At 42.8% G+C, this 16,558-nt stretch overlaps 1 protein-coding gene and 1 long non-coding RNA gene across 4 annotated transcripts in view; one reads left to right on the top strand and one right to left on the bottom strand.

Moving 5' to 3' along the window:
- Positions 1-16,558, bottom strand: part of AASDH (aminoadipate-semialdehyde dehydrogenase) — a 471,184-nt gene that overhangs the window by 363,082 nt on the left and 91,544 nt on the right. For 2 of the 3 annotated variants that reach the window (XM_069200827.1, XM_069200836.1), the window contains exon 5: positions 11,310-11,502. The exons of the other annotated variant lie outside the window; for it this stretch is intronic. In XM_069200827.1, coding sequence (XP_069056928.1) covers positions 11,310-11,502 — 193 coding nt within the window. The remainder of the gene's footprint in view (positions 1-11,309; positions 11,503-16,558) is intronic. 3 annotated transcript variants of the gene reach the window in all.
- Positions 1-16,558, top strand: part of LOC138246340 (uncharacterized) — a 60,669-nt gene that overhangs the window by 36,688 nt on the left and 7,423 nt on the right. The gene's annotated exons all lie outside the window — the stretch shown is intronic.

The raw sequence follows: 16,558 nt of genomic DNA, 5'->3' as shown, positions 1-16,558 counted from the left end.
TCCTGCTCGGGAACCAACTCCACTGCACCTTTCAACAATAGGGAAAGAACCTCCTGTTCTAGCAACAGAAGATGATCTTCTGAACAAAAGGAAGGACGGGGAGGGAATGTAGGGGGAATCTCCCAAAAGGGAAGGGCATAGCCTTTTCTCACCACGCTGCTGACCCAGGAATCTGATGTTATGGACTCCCACATGGGAAGAAAGAGAGATAGCCTCCCCCCTACCGGTGAGGCATGGGAAGCGATGGCGAGAGGACTAGGGCTGCTTTTCCTTGTTGCATCCCTCCTGAGGAAGAGGAAGAGGAAGGGTGCTGCTGCTGGGTGGTCCTTCTGGTGCGGACCCTACCCCGCCCCCTAAATGTTCGATAAGGGAGGCTCGAAGACTGCTGTCCTGGTTGCTGCGATCTCAACAAAAGGAAGCCCCTCGTCCAAAAACTCGCAGCCGCCTAAAAGATCTAAATGGGGTCGAAGCAGCCTGCAGGCCCAAGGACTTAGCAGTAGCCCTACACTCCTTAAAGCGCTCTAGCGCAGAGTCCGCTTTAGATCCAAACAATTTCGCCCCAACAAAAGGCAAGTCCAACAGCGTGACCTGAACGTCTGAAGAAAAACCAGATGTGCGCAACCAAGTATGGCGCCTGGTGGCAACAGAGGTCCCCATGGCTCTTGCAACAGAGTCTGTGGTATCCAGCCCTGACTGAATGTCTTGCGTAGCTGCTGCCTGGGCATCCGAAAGTAGGCCATGCAAGTCCTGGGGCATGTCTGGTAATACTGTCTTCGCTGCGTCCATTATCGCATGTATGCACCTGCCAAGAATGCAGGTAGCATTGGCAGATTTCAATGCCATGCTACACGATGAAAAAACGTTCTTGGCCGACTGTTCCATACGCTTGGACTCCCGGTCGGATGGAACTCCCGGAAAAGAGCCAGGAGCAGACCGTGAAGAACAGGATGCCTGTACAACCAGACTCTCAGGAGACTGATGCTTAGACAAAAATTCGGGGTCTCCAGGTGCAGACCTATATCGTCTGGCCACCGACCTGCTCACAGCCGACGAGGTGACAGGCCTCTTCCACACCTCTTCTATTGGCTCCATAAAAGCCTCATTGAATGGCAAAAGAGGATCCGCAATGGCTGTGGCAGGGTGCAGTACTTCTGTCAGAAGGTTGGTTTTAACCTGAGCCGTAGGCAGGGGACGTTCTAGGAAATTCGCAGCCTTCCTGATGACGGAGTGAAAGGTGTCTGCCTCCTCTGTATACTCCCCAGGGAAGGCCAGATCCCATTCCGGGGAAGTATCAAGTCCACTGGCCGTATCCAATCCTGGAAACTCACTCTGGGGGATCAGCAATCTCCCCCTCCTCAAGGATCTGCTGCTGGTACTCCCTCTCCTCCAGCAACCTGAGGGCCTTCCTTCTGGATCTCAATTTGGCCTCCAACCCTGGCGCCGACATGGAGTGCAACGACGTCGGTGAATGGCGCCGAGAAGGCGTCATGACAGGATCTCCGGATACTCCAGACGCCACAGATGGATCTATCGGCGCCATGGATAAAGGCCCTGCACCCGTCTATGTCATCCGGCTTTGAGGCTCCATCTCATCAGACAACGGCATCGAAGGTCTCTCTCTCGACGTCAACGGCTACACCGCTGGCAGCAGCGCCTGGTTAGAATCTCCTGCCGGACAGAACGGCATAAACGGTGTCGGCCTGTATGGAGCCGGAACGCCCAGGTTGAATGCCAGGGGACCAGTGGGGCCAGCCGGTGCACCACCTCCCGGAGCCATATTTTGGAATATGGCAAACATGGCATTTAGAAATGCCGCCGGATCCGTACCCGGAGGCGGGAACGAAGGATAGCCCTGAGGAGCCAGAGCCGGCGCCGGACTTGACTCTTGCGCACCTGGATGCGCCGGAGAAGCCTGTTGACTTTAAGGCTCCACAACCCTGACTTCCCAAGACTTGCGGCGTCGAGTCGACGAAGACCTCGACTCCGACCGGCTTCTGGACCAACACCTGGAGTCACGATGACGCCGTTTTGTGTGACTCGACTTCACCGAAGACGATCCATGGTGCCGCTTTCTCTCTTTCTTTGACTTGGCTAAGAAAATCTTAGCCTCACGTTCCTTCAAGGCCTTCGGATTCATCTTTTGGCATGAACCACATTCCTGGACATCATGATCCGAACTCAGGCACCAAAGGCAGTCGTTGTGGGGGTCAGTCACCAACATCCGACCTCCGCATTCTCTGCAGGGTTTAAAACCTGACATCTTTGGAGCCGACATGCCGACAAAAACACAAAGTATCCCTTCCGAAAAGCGAATGACACAGGTAGCTAGAAATTAACCGTTATCGAAGGCACGGAAAAAAGGGAACTGACGTCAGCACGCCGACGAGGGCCTCTTATTGCCACGATGACATCAGGCGGATCCGCGTGGAGTCTGGCAATTGTGACGTCCTCGCCGACGTACAGAGCTAGAGAGAAGTTTCCGTTGAATGCTACGCATGGAGAGAATTCATTAGGTGAGGAATCCACAGGTAGTTGTATCCATCAGAAAATGTATTTTAGTTATGACATTTTCATGCAAAAAGCCATTGTAGATACGATGGATGCCATCTCTGTCACTCATTCCTGCTTCCTCTTGCACACCATCTCTCCCCACAGGCTTCGCAGAGCACACAGGTAGCTGATGTCATAACGTTTTATTTCCACTGCATCTGTTGCCTTGCTTGTCTTTAACTTACTATGGTGCATATGTAAGATTGCAGCAAGTATATCTCATCCGTTCTTTCACATGATCTATTGGCTGAGAGAAAGTTTTCTTGTTAAAAGTTTCATATTTGTTAGAACATCTCTGGATGACATAAGCATAGAGGACATTGAATACTTTTAGAAGAACTGAAATGGTGCTTAAGAGTGTTTTGTGTATTATTCTTGTATTCTGATTTACTAAAGAAATGCTATTTTGATCATACCACAAAGAACTTGCAATATCACTAATTTTATATGCAAGAATTATGTATGGGAAACCTTGATTTTGGGTAGTGAGCCAGAAGACGTTCCTATTATACCAGTGCTGCTGTTTATCAACTGCTTTTGCTGCCCATTGAGACTTGGGGCCTGATAATGATCTTGGTGGACAGGGTAACTGTCACCAATGTGATGGATATCCTGTCTTCCATAATACTATCCCATTTTATCCTATGGAGATCGTAACACAGCGGACGGAATATCCACCAAGTTTGTGACAGAGTATTCCATCCGCAAGATCATAATCAGGCCCTTCGAATTTTTGAGATTTTACACACTCTGTATAAATTTACATCTGAGAGCTTTCACGGCATGTTACTCTGTACCTCTTACATTTTTTAATTTTTGTAAGAAAAACCTTTAAATTCTTATTAATCTAGAACTCAGCTACAGAGTAGACTCCAATACTGAATGAGTTTTTTAACTCTGCTAATTTGATGTTTCGGAAGGTCCCTTAACTCAGGGACACATTTTCTCATGAAATTGTGGTTTAACACCATCTCTGATTCAGCAAACTGTGGGAGAAGCAACTGAGTTAAATATTGGGGAGTCAAAATTTTGGGTATGGTTTTTGCACTGACAAATCTTGGTAGCAAGAGACCCCTGCCAGGGGTCCTACTATATCTTATGCCTGGTCCTGTGAGATGGTGGATTTTCCTATGGAGTTCCTTCTGTCAAGATTATTCAGAGAGGTCTGCCTCACACTACTGTTTCTGTAAGTTGTGTGTCTTTTTTGAGTGTCCGTACTGTGAGCAGAAGTTTGAAATTGTGAGAAGGATTGATATACTATATGTGATGTGTTTGGTTATGCAATGCTGATTTGGGGCTCAATTAGTATGGTTTGATCACAGCTGTTTTGCTCTAGGGTTCTTGTTTGTGATTCTTTTTTTAGATATTAGGATATTGTGGCACACTTGTCTACATAAGGGAGAGTGTAGTGCAAGGCGCCGCATGTACACAAACAGGGGTTTCGGAATTAACAGGTTTTCCTTTTCAGGGTTGCTTGTCTCATCCGGGTTGGAGTATTTTGCTCCTAAGAGCACAGGAATAATTGCATTAACCAAGGTAGATTGCTGCAGGGCATGGTTCTGCCTAGTGTGAATTGTGGTTATAACACAAAGGGTGCTATTCTTGTTAATATTGTTTGCATGATTTGCCTTACCTTAATTGCTGGTTTTCTTTCTATTTAGGTTGAACAGAAAAGGTTTAGTTTGTTTTATTTAGTAGATTTGCTGAGGAAGGTTTTGCAATTGTTTTCCTCATTAACTGAGAAATCATGTTGTGATTAGTGAATCAGCTAGGGAGACTCGCTGGGACTGGTGATATGTCACCACAAAGCTGTGCTATTATTGTTTGGTTGCTGACAGACGTGCTGTGACAGGTTGACCTGTGGCAGAGAAGCACTGGGATTGGTTGTTATTCATTAATTTGTTTGTGTAATCTCCAGATCAAAATAATGAGAGCTGCTGATTTCTCTTGTAACTTATATTGAGGGTCAGAACTTACCTGTCAAGAGAACGTGTGCATATCAAATGATGAGGGATATTAGTTTCTACATGTATCCCTGGATTACTGAATGGCATGACTATACTACTACTGACAAATACTCAGGGCCTGAATTAGATATCGGCGGACGGGTTACTCCGTCACAACGGTGACCAGTTTCTCGTCCACCAAAATCTAAATCCCACAGGAAATGGGATTTATTTCGGCAGGCGGGATATCCATCACCGTTGTGATGGAGTAATCCTTCGGCCAATTTCTAAATAAGGCCCTTAGTTTCCTTTAGAACATTACAAAGTTAGATTTCTTGAGACAAACCATGAATAATAAAGTCATTAACCAGAACTACACAGTTTGAGGGGCTGAACAAAAGGGATTGAATGGTCACAGAAAAAGAAAGAAACCAGAGAAACTACAATGAAAGTGAATGGTTCATTTGGGCAGTGGTTAGCTAACAAGTGGTATCGACAAGATAAATGTTGGAGGGAGGATACAATGGCGGGGTTGAGAGTTTTTCCATAATAGTCAAAGAAACAGATGACAAAAAGAAATCTAATGAGAAAAACAGAATCAGGACTCCAATGAGGAGGATTTCTAAATGATCTTTTGAATTCTAGAACTCTTCCTTATACTGACAGGGCAGAGTGAGTTGGTGCTGGCACTAGAGCAACAGATAAGGAGGCAGAAAGAGATACTGCTGCAATACAAATACAGAGTTGTTAGACCTGACAGCCTTAGGGTGGTCATTCACCAACTTTTTGCCTGTCTCCCTCCATTTTTCTCACCCTGTTTGTGCTGCTTTTAGGACTCTGCGCACTTTACCACTGCTGTCCAGTGCTAAAGTGCATATGCTCTCTCCCCTAAACAAGATAACATTAGTTCCTGGCCAATATACATATTTAATTTACCTTTAAGTCCATAGTAAAGTGCACTACATGTACCCAGGTACCCAGGGCCTGTAAATTAAATGCTACTGGTGGACATGCAGCAATGTTTGTGCCACCCACATAAGTAGCCCCTTAACCATGTCCCAGGCCTGCCACTGCAAGGCCTATGTGTGCAGTTTCACTGCCACTTCAACTTGGCATTTAAAACTACTTGTCAAGCCTTAAACTCCCCTTTTTCTACACCTAAGTCACCCCCTTAGGTAGGCCCTAGGTAACACATAAGGCAGGGTGCTATGTATGTAAAAGGCAGGACATGTGCTTATGTGTTTTACTTATCGTGGGAGGGGAAAAACTCCTACTTTTGTCTTCCACGAATGTGAGGCCTGCTCCTCTCATAGACTAGCAGAAGAACTGCCCTCATATACTCTTCTGATCTGGAAGGAGTAGCCAGGTCTTGTTTGCTATTGCCAGACTGGTAAAAGAAAATCCTGCTTACTGGTGAAGTTGGATTTAGTATTGCAGGAGAAATGTAGGAGAAACAGCGACCTCCTGCTCTACGTTTGTGGATGCAGGGAGTGTGTGCAAGAGAGAGGGAGGTAGTGGGTATTTGTATAGCAGGCTGGTAAAAATGCATGCATCTGTTCAGGTATTCTGGTCCTGTGTTGTTTTGGGCTTTGCATATGTGCTTGAGAAGTGCGAATTGGTCGCTCTTGTGAATGAGGAGCCAGTGAAGCTTCTTGAGGTGCAGTGTGATGTGGATGGGGCATCCGAGGTTGAGTATGAATCTTGCAGCAGCATTCTGGATGGTATGGAGTCTGTGTACTAGTTGTTTGGAGATTTCGTCGTAGATAGTGTTGCCGTAGTAAAGCCTGCTGGTAGTGAAAGCTTGTGAGATGGTCGTCTGTTGTTCTATGGCAACCATTTGGAGATCTTCTGCAGCATGCATAAGATACAAAAGCAGGAGATGCTCATTCCGTTGCCATCATGTTGAGTGTGTCATCTAGGATGATCCCTAGATTTCTTGCGTAGTCTGTGGATGCTGGTCCTAGTCCCAACAGCCATCGGATAGAGTTCCATTGAGAGATCTTGTTGCCAAAGACCAGTACTTCTGCCTTGTCAGAGCTGAGCTTTAGGCAGTTGGTTCACATCAAGTCTGCTACAGTCGACATGCAGTTGTTGAAGTTGGTTCTGGTGTTGGTTGTCTTATCCATCTGGGAGAGGATGAGTTGGATGTCATCGGCGTAGGAGATGACAGTGATGTTTTATGATTTGATGATGTTGTTGAGCGGTGTCATGTATATGTTACAGAAGTGGGGCTGGGAGACTAGCCTAGAAGACCCAAGTAAACAAAAGCAGGACTTTGGTTATCCAGTAGGAATTAGGTAGTAGTGGGTCATCAATGGTAAACAATGGTATCTAGTAAGGATGCTACCCATCAACTACCTACTCCCTGAGCACCCATAGAAAAGGCTTTAAAACTCTTTTTACTTTCTTATTGTCAAAACATTACACTAGGGGACTCTCCGATGTGAAGAGTAGCAGTCTGACTCTTTGGGTTATTCTTGTGAGGAAGAAGCAGATCCATGTGAGTGAGGATCTTTGTATGCCAATCTAATGGAGTATTTTGTTGAGAGTATTGTGGGAGGTATTGCAGAAGGCTGCAGAGAGGTTGAGCAGGATGAGGGCTGATGTTTCTCCTTGGTCAAGGATGGTTTGAAAGTTGTCAGTGGCCTCAGTCAATGAAGATTACAAAGTAGAGACTATCAAGGATTGGGTCTACAGTCAGTTAAAGATGGTGGTGGAGAATTTCTGAAGGAATTTCAGAAAGGAGCAGAAAGTACTGCACACCAAATGAATTTGTTATTAATAACGTATTATTAATTGTTTTAGTAATTGTAAAATAATAGGGAGGGATCTGTGAAATCGTTTTCTGGTTTATATTTTATGCAATAATAATAACCTCTTTACAAGATTTTACATATACAGACTAAATGAACATAATTGCAATATAAATGAGCTTCCTATAATGTGTATAAGCATGTCTATGAATGTATTTTTAGTTATACCACATTTTCACGTAAAACACCATTTTAGACAACATAGATGCCATTTTTTCTAATCACTCCTGCTTCCTCCATACACACTTCCTCTCATCCTAGGCTTCGAAGAGCACACAGTTAAGCTGATGACATGATTTATTTCCACTGCAGTAATTGCCTTGCTAGTGTTGTACTCTCTACGATGCAGATGCAAAATTGCACCAAGTATCTATCTCATTCATTCTTCCATAAGGATCTATTCACTAAGAGAAGGATTTATTGTTAAATGTTTCATATTTGTTCCAACATCTCTAGATGACATTAGAATAGAGGGTGTTGAATAACTTTAGAAGAATTGGAATGGTGGTTAGGTGTTAAGGTATTGATGCGTATTGTTCTTGTGTCTGATTTACTAAAAAAAAAAAAAAAAAAAAATGATACTTTTGCTCACACCACAGTGAGCTTGCGATATTACTAATTTGCTATGCACAAGTTGTGTACAAGAACCTATTGACTAGGGATGCTGTTTGACTATCTACTGATTCTGCTGTCCCCTGAGACTTAGAATAATTTCTCACTTTATATACTCTGTATATCTTTACATGTAAGAACCGTCATGGCATTTAACTCTGTAATGCTTATATTTTAATTTTTTTGTAATAAAACCCATTAACTTTTCAGTGATCTAGAACTCCGATATTAAGTGGACCCCATTACTTAATGAGCTGTTTTACTCTGCTGATTTGATATTTTGGGTGGTGCCTTACCACGGGGAGACATTGACTCATGAAACTGAGGTTTAACACCGTCTACGAACTGGTAAACTGTGAGAGAACCAAATGAGGTACATTTTGTGGTGTCCAAATTTTAGGGTACGTTTTTTGCTCCCACACCTGCACACCAAGATACCTAGGCTACTGCAATTTACGCCAGTGGAGCTTGGACAACACAATCATAGGTGTTGGAATTAATTCTTTGCAGGTCTCTCGCAATGAGGAATCTTCACTCTGGGCCACATATCTAGAAGTACAGTTCACACCTCCAAATAATTGAGTAGCAAACTAGTAGGACCCAAAAGCAGTTATCCCACCACAGATAAGGTAGGTCACTCAGTCTGTGTAGTCGATCTTAGTGCTCCACTTGTGATATTCCATCTTTCCTAAACAACTCTTTCTTTACTTGAGACAGTTGGGCAGTGGATTACTGTTCTAGGCAGCTCTTCTCTGTAGGGGTACCTGTTATACCCCTCTCTCCTCAGTGATAGCTCCTTCTCTCAAGGCGTTTAGTAGGACTGTTGCAAGACTTTCAGTTCTTTTCCTGACATTAGACAGGGGATATCTGCCAGACCTTAGCTCTGAAATTTAGAAAATGTACCCCAGTACAGCGCCTGCCACTGGTCACTTTTGTACTAGACTTGCAGACCAAAATGAGGACTCCAGTCTCTGTTATGGGTTATAGCTAGTTTCAGGGGACCTAGTTTCAGTTCACCCTACTCCATTATTTGCCTTTAGGCTGCTGACTAGCATTCAAGAGGATGAGGCAATCCCTGACAGGGGTTATGAGACAATGAAAGAAAAACAGCTGGGCTTCCCTTTCTTACATGGCCAATACACGTAGACTAGAAGCGCACACATATGAGGAGAATGGAGCAAGAAGACTGCAGAGACTCTTCACAAATGCCTCGGGGTCTTCGGTTCCCCCCTTTATTTTCACAGAAGTTTGGTCCACTTCAACGAGTTCACAGGTGTGTTCTAGGGCATAGGTACTCTGAAACATTTCTCAGGGGCCAAAATGTACTGTATGGTATGTGACCAACGGCAATATTGCTGCCAGCTGCAATTAATATTAGCAAAAAAAAATGTTTATATGAGGCATTCTGAGCTGTGGAACACATTTGCAGAGTTCCATTCCATAACACCTTCCCTAAATTTAACTATTAATGTTCTTATGAGATACAGACAGACAGTTTATCAAGGGTGATGCCTCTATTATACCATATCTGAATTTCAGTCCATTTATTGCTTCCTGGCATGAGTCTTGAATGATTGCTATCACTAACCTAGAAGTACCAAGCTAACAAAGGTAGGACTTTGGTTATCTAATAGGAATTAGGTAGTAGTGAGCCATCAATGGTAAACAATGGTATCTAGCTAGGATGCTGCACATCAACTAACTACTACCAGAGCACCCAGAGAAAAGGCTTTAAAAGATCCTTTTACTTTCCTATTGTTAAAACATTACTTGTGCTTAGAAACAGACTCAATTAAGAAGTGAGTGCTATATAAACACCCTACTAGGGTCCACAACAAAGGGGGCAATTGACAGATATGGAGACACTACAATCCTACTCCATCGCTAAATGCTGTCCAGTTGGTGATTTAAGCCGCGGGACTTGGGCACTTGACTTCTAATCCTAGCTTTGTCACAGTACCGAAATATACTGGTTGAAAACACTGGATGAAAAAAAATAGGCAGGCCCCACAACCTGGTTGCATTTAATCAGAAAATGAAGTCTCTGGGTCTCTTCAACAGACCACCAACTCCCAAGTTGTGGTGGTGTGAGCAAGCTAGATACTGTGGCTTCCATGTGACCAAACTGTCGCTCTTGAGCAGCCGCTTATTAAAAGAATTCCTCAGCACCTGTTTTTTGTTTTTATCTTTTGCAATGTTTGGAAGTATTCAGAATAATGTGAAGTAGCGGTTGTAAGAGTACAGTAAGACAATTGCACTGGAACCCACATAAAACTGTAGATATAACTGCAGGGGAAGATGATGCCCAGTCTCATAGTTTATTCACAGTGGGAAAGTTAAACCTTCAAAAACAGTTCCGAATTTTAATCTTGGGTCACCTATTTACTAAACTGAGTGACTTTGGGCCTACTATGTCATTCTCTTGACTGTCAGGGGACAACAACAGTGAGCTGAAGCATGGTGCTTCTGTTTACAATAGGGGGCCACATAAAATGGTCTGGAGGGCCACAATCAGTTTCCTAGCAGTACAGTGAGTCCTCCTATTTCATTGGCTACCTATAATTCACATTCCTCTCTGTCAGGATCACTTCATCCTCCATTCGGTCAACCACTTTTACACAGTGGATCCAAAATGGATTCCTGTGCTCTGGAAGTTATACACAGGCCACTCACTTCATGCTCGGCCACACTATCATAGAATAAACACACGTCAAGCATGCTTCACAAGGATTGAGGGAAAGGACTGGGTGAAAGGGACTAGCAGAACTCTTCGAAGAGGATAGCGGGCTCTTTCTCTCTAAATAGGAAACAGGAAGTAGGTCTGTTCTTACTTGTTCAATTATTGTCACTACTGAAAGTATTTTACTACCCGGTGAGCTGACAGGAGTCCCTCTCAGAAAGGAGGTGTGCACTTGATGTGCCCTTCTGGACAACAGAGCCCAACTCTGGGTCTCAGTTCAGACCTTGTTCATACAGCCATGGCTCTTGTGTATGTAGAGGTGAAAGACTAATAGAAAGGTACAGAAACATTGCCATGGGAAACGTAGAGCAGAGGTGCAAGCTCAATGATCCATGCAGGGAGTATTCCTGCTCCAACAATCATCCACTGCAGCAGAAAAAATAGTATTACATTTAAGATAACAACCTAGCATGCTACATTCTCCTGCATTGCAACCCATGACTTTCACCATGAACAAAAATGAGGTGTGCTTTTAAACTGCATGAAGATGGTGTATGCACCAGAGACTTTAAAAGGTTCTTTTGTGCCCATCTTATGCCTCACTGTATATTGCTTTTATTTTTACTTTTTCTGTTTGCAAAAGGCACTAGTTGATAAAAGCAATAACACAAATTGCAATTGTAATTGAAACCCTTTACATCTTCCTACCTGCAAGACTGTCACTTTGTGACTGTGAAATAGTGTATCACATAGCTTGTGAGGCATCATCTTTATGGTTTTGGGCACAATAAGTAGGCAAGCACCACTGGTCAGAGCAACGAACATTTCAATTACCGATGGGTCAAATGTAAGAGGAGAGGCCAGGAACAGCAGATCGTGTTCAGTGATGTTGAAAATTGACCTAAAAAGAGAGGGTTTGGGGGAAGTGGGGGAAATGATTACATGTTGAATACATTAGGTTTGAATCAAAACGTTGATTACTTTTGTTAATGACCTTTCTGGTGGATCCCATATCTACCTGCAGATTCCTCATCTTTTGACTCTCCCTGGTGCTAGGTTGCATCCAGGAATAGTTCATAGCGTTGAACAGACAACCAGCTGTTTGTAGGGTGCACAAGGAACAGGAAAGAAAAAGCTGTCCAAAAGAGGGTCCTGACAAGGTGTATCATCTTATGAATTAGGATGCATTACACCTTAGCACAAAAGATCCTCCTGAAGGATTAAGGGCCTATTCTACCAGAGCCAAATCTTTCACCTCTGCCTTAGCAAGAGAAGTTCTGCATCTCAAATATTGCAGGCAGGATACATGAGCATCACTTCATAATTTTGCAAAGCACTATTGCTTAGATTCAGTAGTGCTACGGGATAACCATTTTGTCCATTCTCTTCTCCAGGACATTCTTGTTTATCCATCCCTTCTAGTCCATCCTCCAACTGAGGTACTGCTTGGCAATCTATGTAAAAGGTGAGGACTCTGCAGGTAGAGGTATCCATTAAAATCAAAAGTTACTTACGTTTGGTAGCACTCTTTGTGGTAGCTACTCCATTTAACTGTAGATTCCTCACTGATCTTATTTTCCACTTCTTGAATGATGGCAATACATATATGCTTTTATTTACTGAGATCCGGTAGAACATTGGTTCACAATCCGTGTGCCGTAGCACCCTGGTGGGCCTCCAAAACTAGTCAGGGATGCCGCAACACAATGTGTCAATATGCATTTTGCAAGTTCGCTTTCTAAAATGTGTTTTCATGAAGATGAAACTCCCTCTGGTACCGCTAGACGACACTGTGACATGCAAAATAGCACATGAATTGCTGCAGTCAGTCAGGTATTGTTGCAGTTAACACAAACTATGAGGAAATATAAACAAACGCACAAAGGAAAGGCCAATTAAATCCTAGAACAACTAACTGAGCCAGTAACTGAATTCTTGAAAGCTAGGAGTGTATGTAATTGACGAAGAAAGAAAGATCTTGTTATTCTTAATCGCCTCCTTTTCATGAATGACTCATGAGAATCATTAGCTAAGAGCTTTGTGTGCATTTGGGAACTCTGCTGGTTTGAGCATTAGTTTACAAGGTTGGATTGGATGCTGGTCTGTGGTTGAAAATGACAATATTCTCAGCAAGAGTTGACTTCAGGTTTGATCTTCAAAAATTGCAGGCAACTAGAAATTATTTGCTTTTTCCTTTGTCAAAGTTCCAGACATTTCTGGACTCGAGGGGCAAGCACATTTCTAATTATTCTTGCATACATTAACCCACACTTTTAGAAAGTGTGTCCTGCAAGAAGCAGCCCTGGTCATATAGTGGACACTCCCTCCTTGTCCCACTTTTGCTTCCGTATAAAGATCCTGCACTAACACAATTCCCAACTACCTGGCTAGTACATAGAATTACATAGACATAGAAAGAGGTGCACCAGTGGAGATTCATGGAGAGAGTTGTGGTGCTCCCTGACTCTCAAGCTGTACTTCAGGTGATGAGAACAATAGAGCCCCAGTGGGCATAATTCCAGTTCCTGAATCACTTGATACCAAAATAAGATCCTACAAAGTTAATCTTTATCATGAGTAGAATCTAATAATGCTGTTCTAATTATCATCATAGTGGTAAACAATTCTAGAAGAAAAAAAAAACAATGGGTATGTCCCTTCCAAGCAGTCTGTCAGACTGCAAAAATATATGTCTATAACCATATAGATACACAGAGGGCTTCTGGTTCCATCAATTTTGTTTTTAAATATTTTATTAGCATTTTCAAACTTACATCTACCTGAAAAGGAGTGTGCTTCACTTTCAGAGCTGGTTGGCCTTTTGTTGTGAGTTTCCCCTTTTATATTTCCTCTTTCATTATGTGCTTTTTATTTTAATGTTTCTTAAGATGATAACTACTGATTTCTAGGCAGTGCTAAACCGTTGCTTGCTTGCTGCTCATTTAATCTGCAGTGGGTTGCATCCAACATGGCCACTTTCTCTAAACCAGAAGACCATTCCAGAATACAGTTGTCCATATCATATCATTGTTTTACCATTTCGATATAGCCAATGTGATGGTTCTAAATGTGGTGGCCATATTTGAACATTAAGGCCACAACAGGTTATGTACAATACCTTTGCATGACATACACCCGCTGGTACATTTAGTTTTATTACTGCAAGCATATGCCCGCCGTATTTACATGCACGTTTTCTTTTTTTCTACTTGTATTCTTTTGATTTATTTTGCATATGTGAGCTTGTGTGTGTGTTTTGACAGTTGTGTCAGAGGGTGAACGCAAGAATGAGTCAGTAGATAGATGAATGGATACATGAGTGCAAATATGAGTGACAGAGTGCATGTGTGATAACCTACTGAGTATTTAAACCCATCAGTGACACAAAATGCACTTTGATTCATAAGCCAGGCCTACTGGCTTGACAATTCTTGCTAAAATATAATATAATGTAGCAAAGCATCCTTTGTATCTCATGAATTACCTGTCCAACCTTCCGTGAGGAAAAAAATCCAGTTGCTCTCTCCCGTTAATTGGGCAGCCCAATAGTTTGTCAAATGTCGGAAGAGTTATACCCCCACTGGATACGCCACGGGTTAGTTTGTTGATTGCTACCATAGGTGATCTTCCGTTCCAGAATACTAACCTCACATCAGCTTCTAATTTCTTAAATGTCTCTGGGCCTCTACAAGGTGTATTCTGGAGGATACAAATAAATGTTGGGAGGGTTATCATTTTAAGAAGGACTTCCAAATGTAAACACATTATATAAGATATGGTCTAAAGCTTGTCAGGATTGTGTGTGCTGCATATCCCCAAGTATCTAAAGCAGCTCCATTGTTCTGTCAGTGGGTAAGTGATTACTGGTGACACAGTCCTGGGTGTCAGTGGGTAAAGCACGATTTCCTCCCAACTGATGCAGAACCCTCAATATTTATCAAGTGTGGTAAAGATTTGTAGAATCCTCTTTATGGTGATTTCTGGATGTGCAACATAGAGTAGGATACAGCCTGCATATAAAAAGATCCTTCCATCCCACCCAGCATGCCATCAGACTACTCACTAATGGATTTCCCCTGATCCGACAGGCCAGAGGATCAAGTGCAAGAGTAAAAATCATATGGAACAGGGCACAGTGGTGTCCTGTACCTCTCTTTAAAGGAAAGGTGTCTGAAAAAATGTTATTAACTCTGACACTGGCAATGTAGTTTGAACTGTGTTAAATATTTTTCATCTGAATCACATCCTTTCAAGGATTCCAAACATGTAGTTCAACTGAAGGCAGTCAAAGGCCTTAGTGGTATCCTTCACCCTTCTCAGTGTTTGCCACACAGCCAAATATCTGCCTACAATTACGTCTGCTGCTCCTATTAGCCATAAAGCCAAGGAGATAAGAGTGATTTTAGGATTATGGGTAGGGCAGAGGTATAGAGGCGAGTATGGGTAGGTTTAGGGCTAGAGTGAGTTTCAAGTTTGGGGTGGGCAGAGTTAAAGGGTGGTATGGGTGGGTTTAGGGATAGGTAGCAGAAAAGGGAGTTAAGGGTGATTTAAGGTTATAGGGATGGGTAGGGTTAGAGAGAAGTAAGGGTGAATTTAGGGTTGGATGGGGTAAAGGGAGGTAAGGGTGAATTTAGGGTTCAGGGGCGGGTAGAAGTAAATAGAGGTTAGAAGTAAATATATAAAAACAAAAAGGGGGGTTGGGAATCTCCCAAAATAAATGAATATTTAAATTTATATATATATTACATTACAGTGGTAGCATCCAATGTGTAGTTGTGCATGAGTCACACTTTCCACAGAAAGAGCTTTTTTTGTTGTTTTGCTAATAACTTCACAACATTTTCCAAAAATAGAGTTAATTCACCTCAGCTCCTTTCTGGAAAGCCGTGCGTAGTGAAGGGTTGGCCGCACAGTTAGTTAATGAGATATTACTTTACGTTAACAAAAATCTTGAGATTCACTGAACAAAAAACAAAGATTAAAGTGGAGTTATATGTGGAGAAATGTATGTTAAAAAAGCTTAAAGATTCACTGAAGAAGCACTACCGTTTAAAAACAAAAAGAGGGAAATTTGCCAGTTATACGTAACTGACAAAAGAAAACATCCACCATTGTGATGCAGTGCCTATGACCTCACATTTTACATACCTGATAACATCTGAAATCTATGGCTGCGTAAGTTATATTTATTTTAGAGATAAGGCACCCTATGCATGAGGCACCCTAATTTGAATTAAAATTGAGGGCTGCATATGACATACACCACACCTGCAGGCAGGTACACCACTGTCAAAGGGAACCTCAATGGAAAGCACCTAGAAACAGCCAGCATATATGTTTCCACCTTGGTGCAGCTGAATTATCTCGTCAAACTAACAACCCCACCTGAGAGAACTGACTGTCAACCCCTTCTATTTGGGCTGGAGTACATAACTTCGCACTAAACAGATTGCGACCCCCAAGGTTAGCTGTAATTACATCCAGGAGGTGGGTTTCAGGATCAAAGGTTTATTTGAAGAGTTAATCCTAACAAAATCACCCCAGCGCAGTGCGGGCCAATGCTCCCCGCTCTAACCGCCGTGTCCGTCCAATGCTCTGCCTGGATCACGGAACCTCAGGCGGCCCTAACAGAACACAGGAACGATGCAGTGCGCCAACAAACCTCTCCGCTACATTGCTAGGGCAACCCAAACAAGTATGTTTATGCGTGCGAGGCATTCTAGTCCGACTTGCACGCGCAATGGAGCAAAGAGCTCACATCTGAAATACTACATTCAGTTTTCCTTTTGATTTTTTCTCTTTTTAACAGCAAAAAACAATTTTATTTAAGGGTATTAAATCTTACATAACGGTATTTCACAGGTAAAGGAAAAACTCATGGTACGCATGTACATTTTTTGTCTTCCTTTTACCAAACATTTTCAATACTATGATTCTTAACTAACGGTACCTCAAAG

This window comes from Pleurodeles waltl, chromosome 1_2, assembly GCF_031143425.1.
Source record: "Pleurodeles waltl isolate 20211129_DDA chromosome 1_2, aPleWal1.hap1.20221129, whole genome shotgun sequence".
Taxonomy (NCBI): domain Eukaryota; kingdom Metazoa; phylum Chordata; class Amphibia; order Caudata; family Salamandridae; genus Pleurodeles; species Pleurodeles waltl.
Note: the sequence above shows the minus strand (reverse complement) of the source record. Positions and strands in the feature narration are given on the sequence as shown.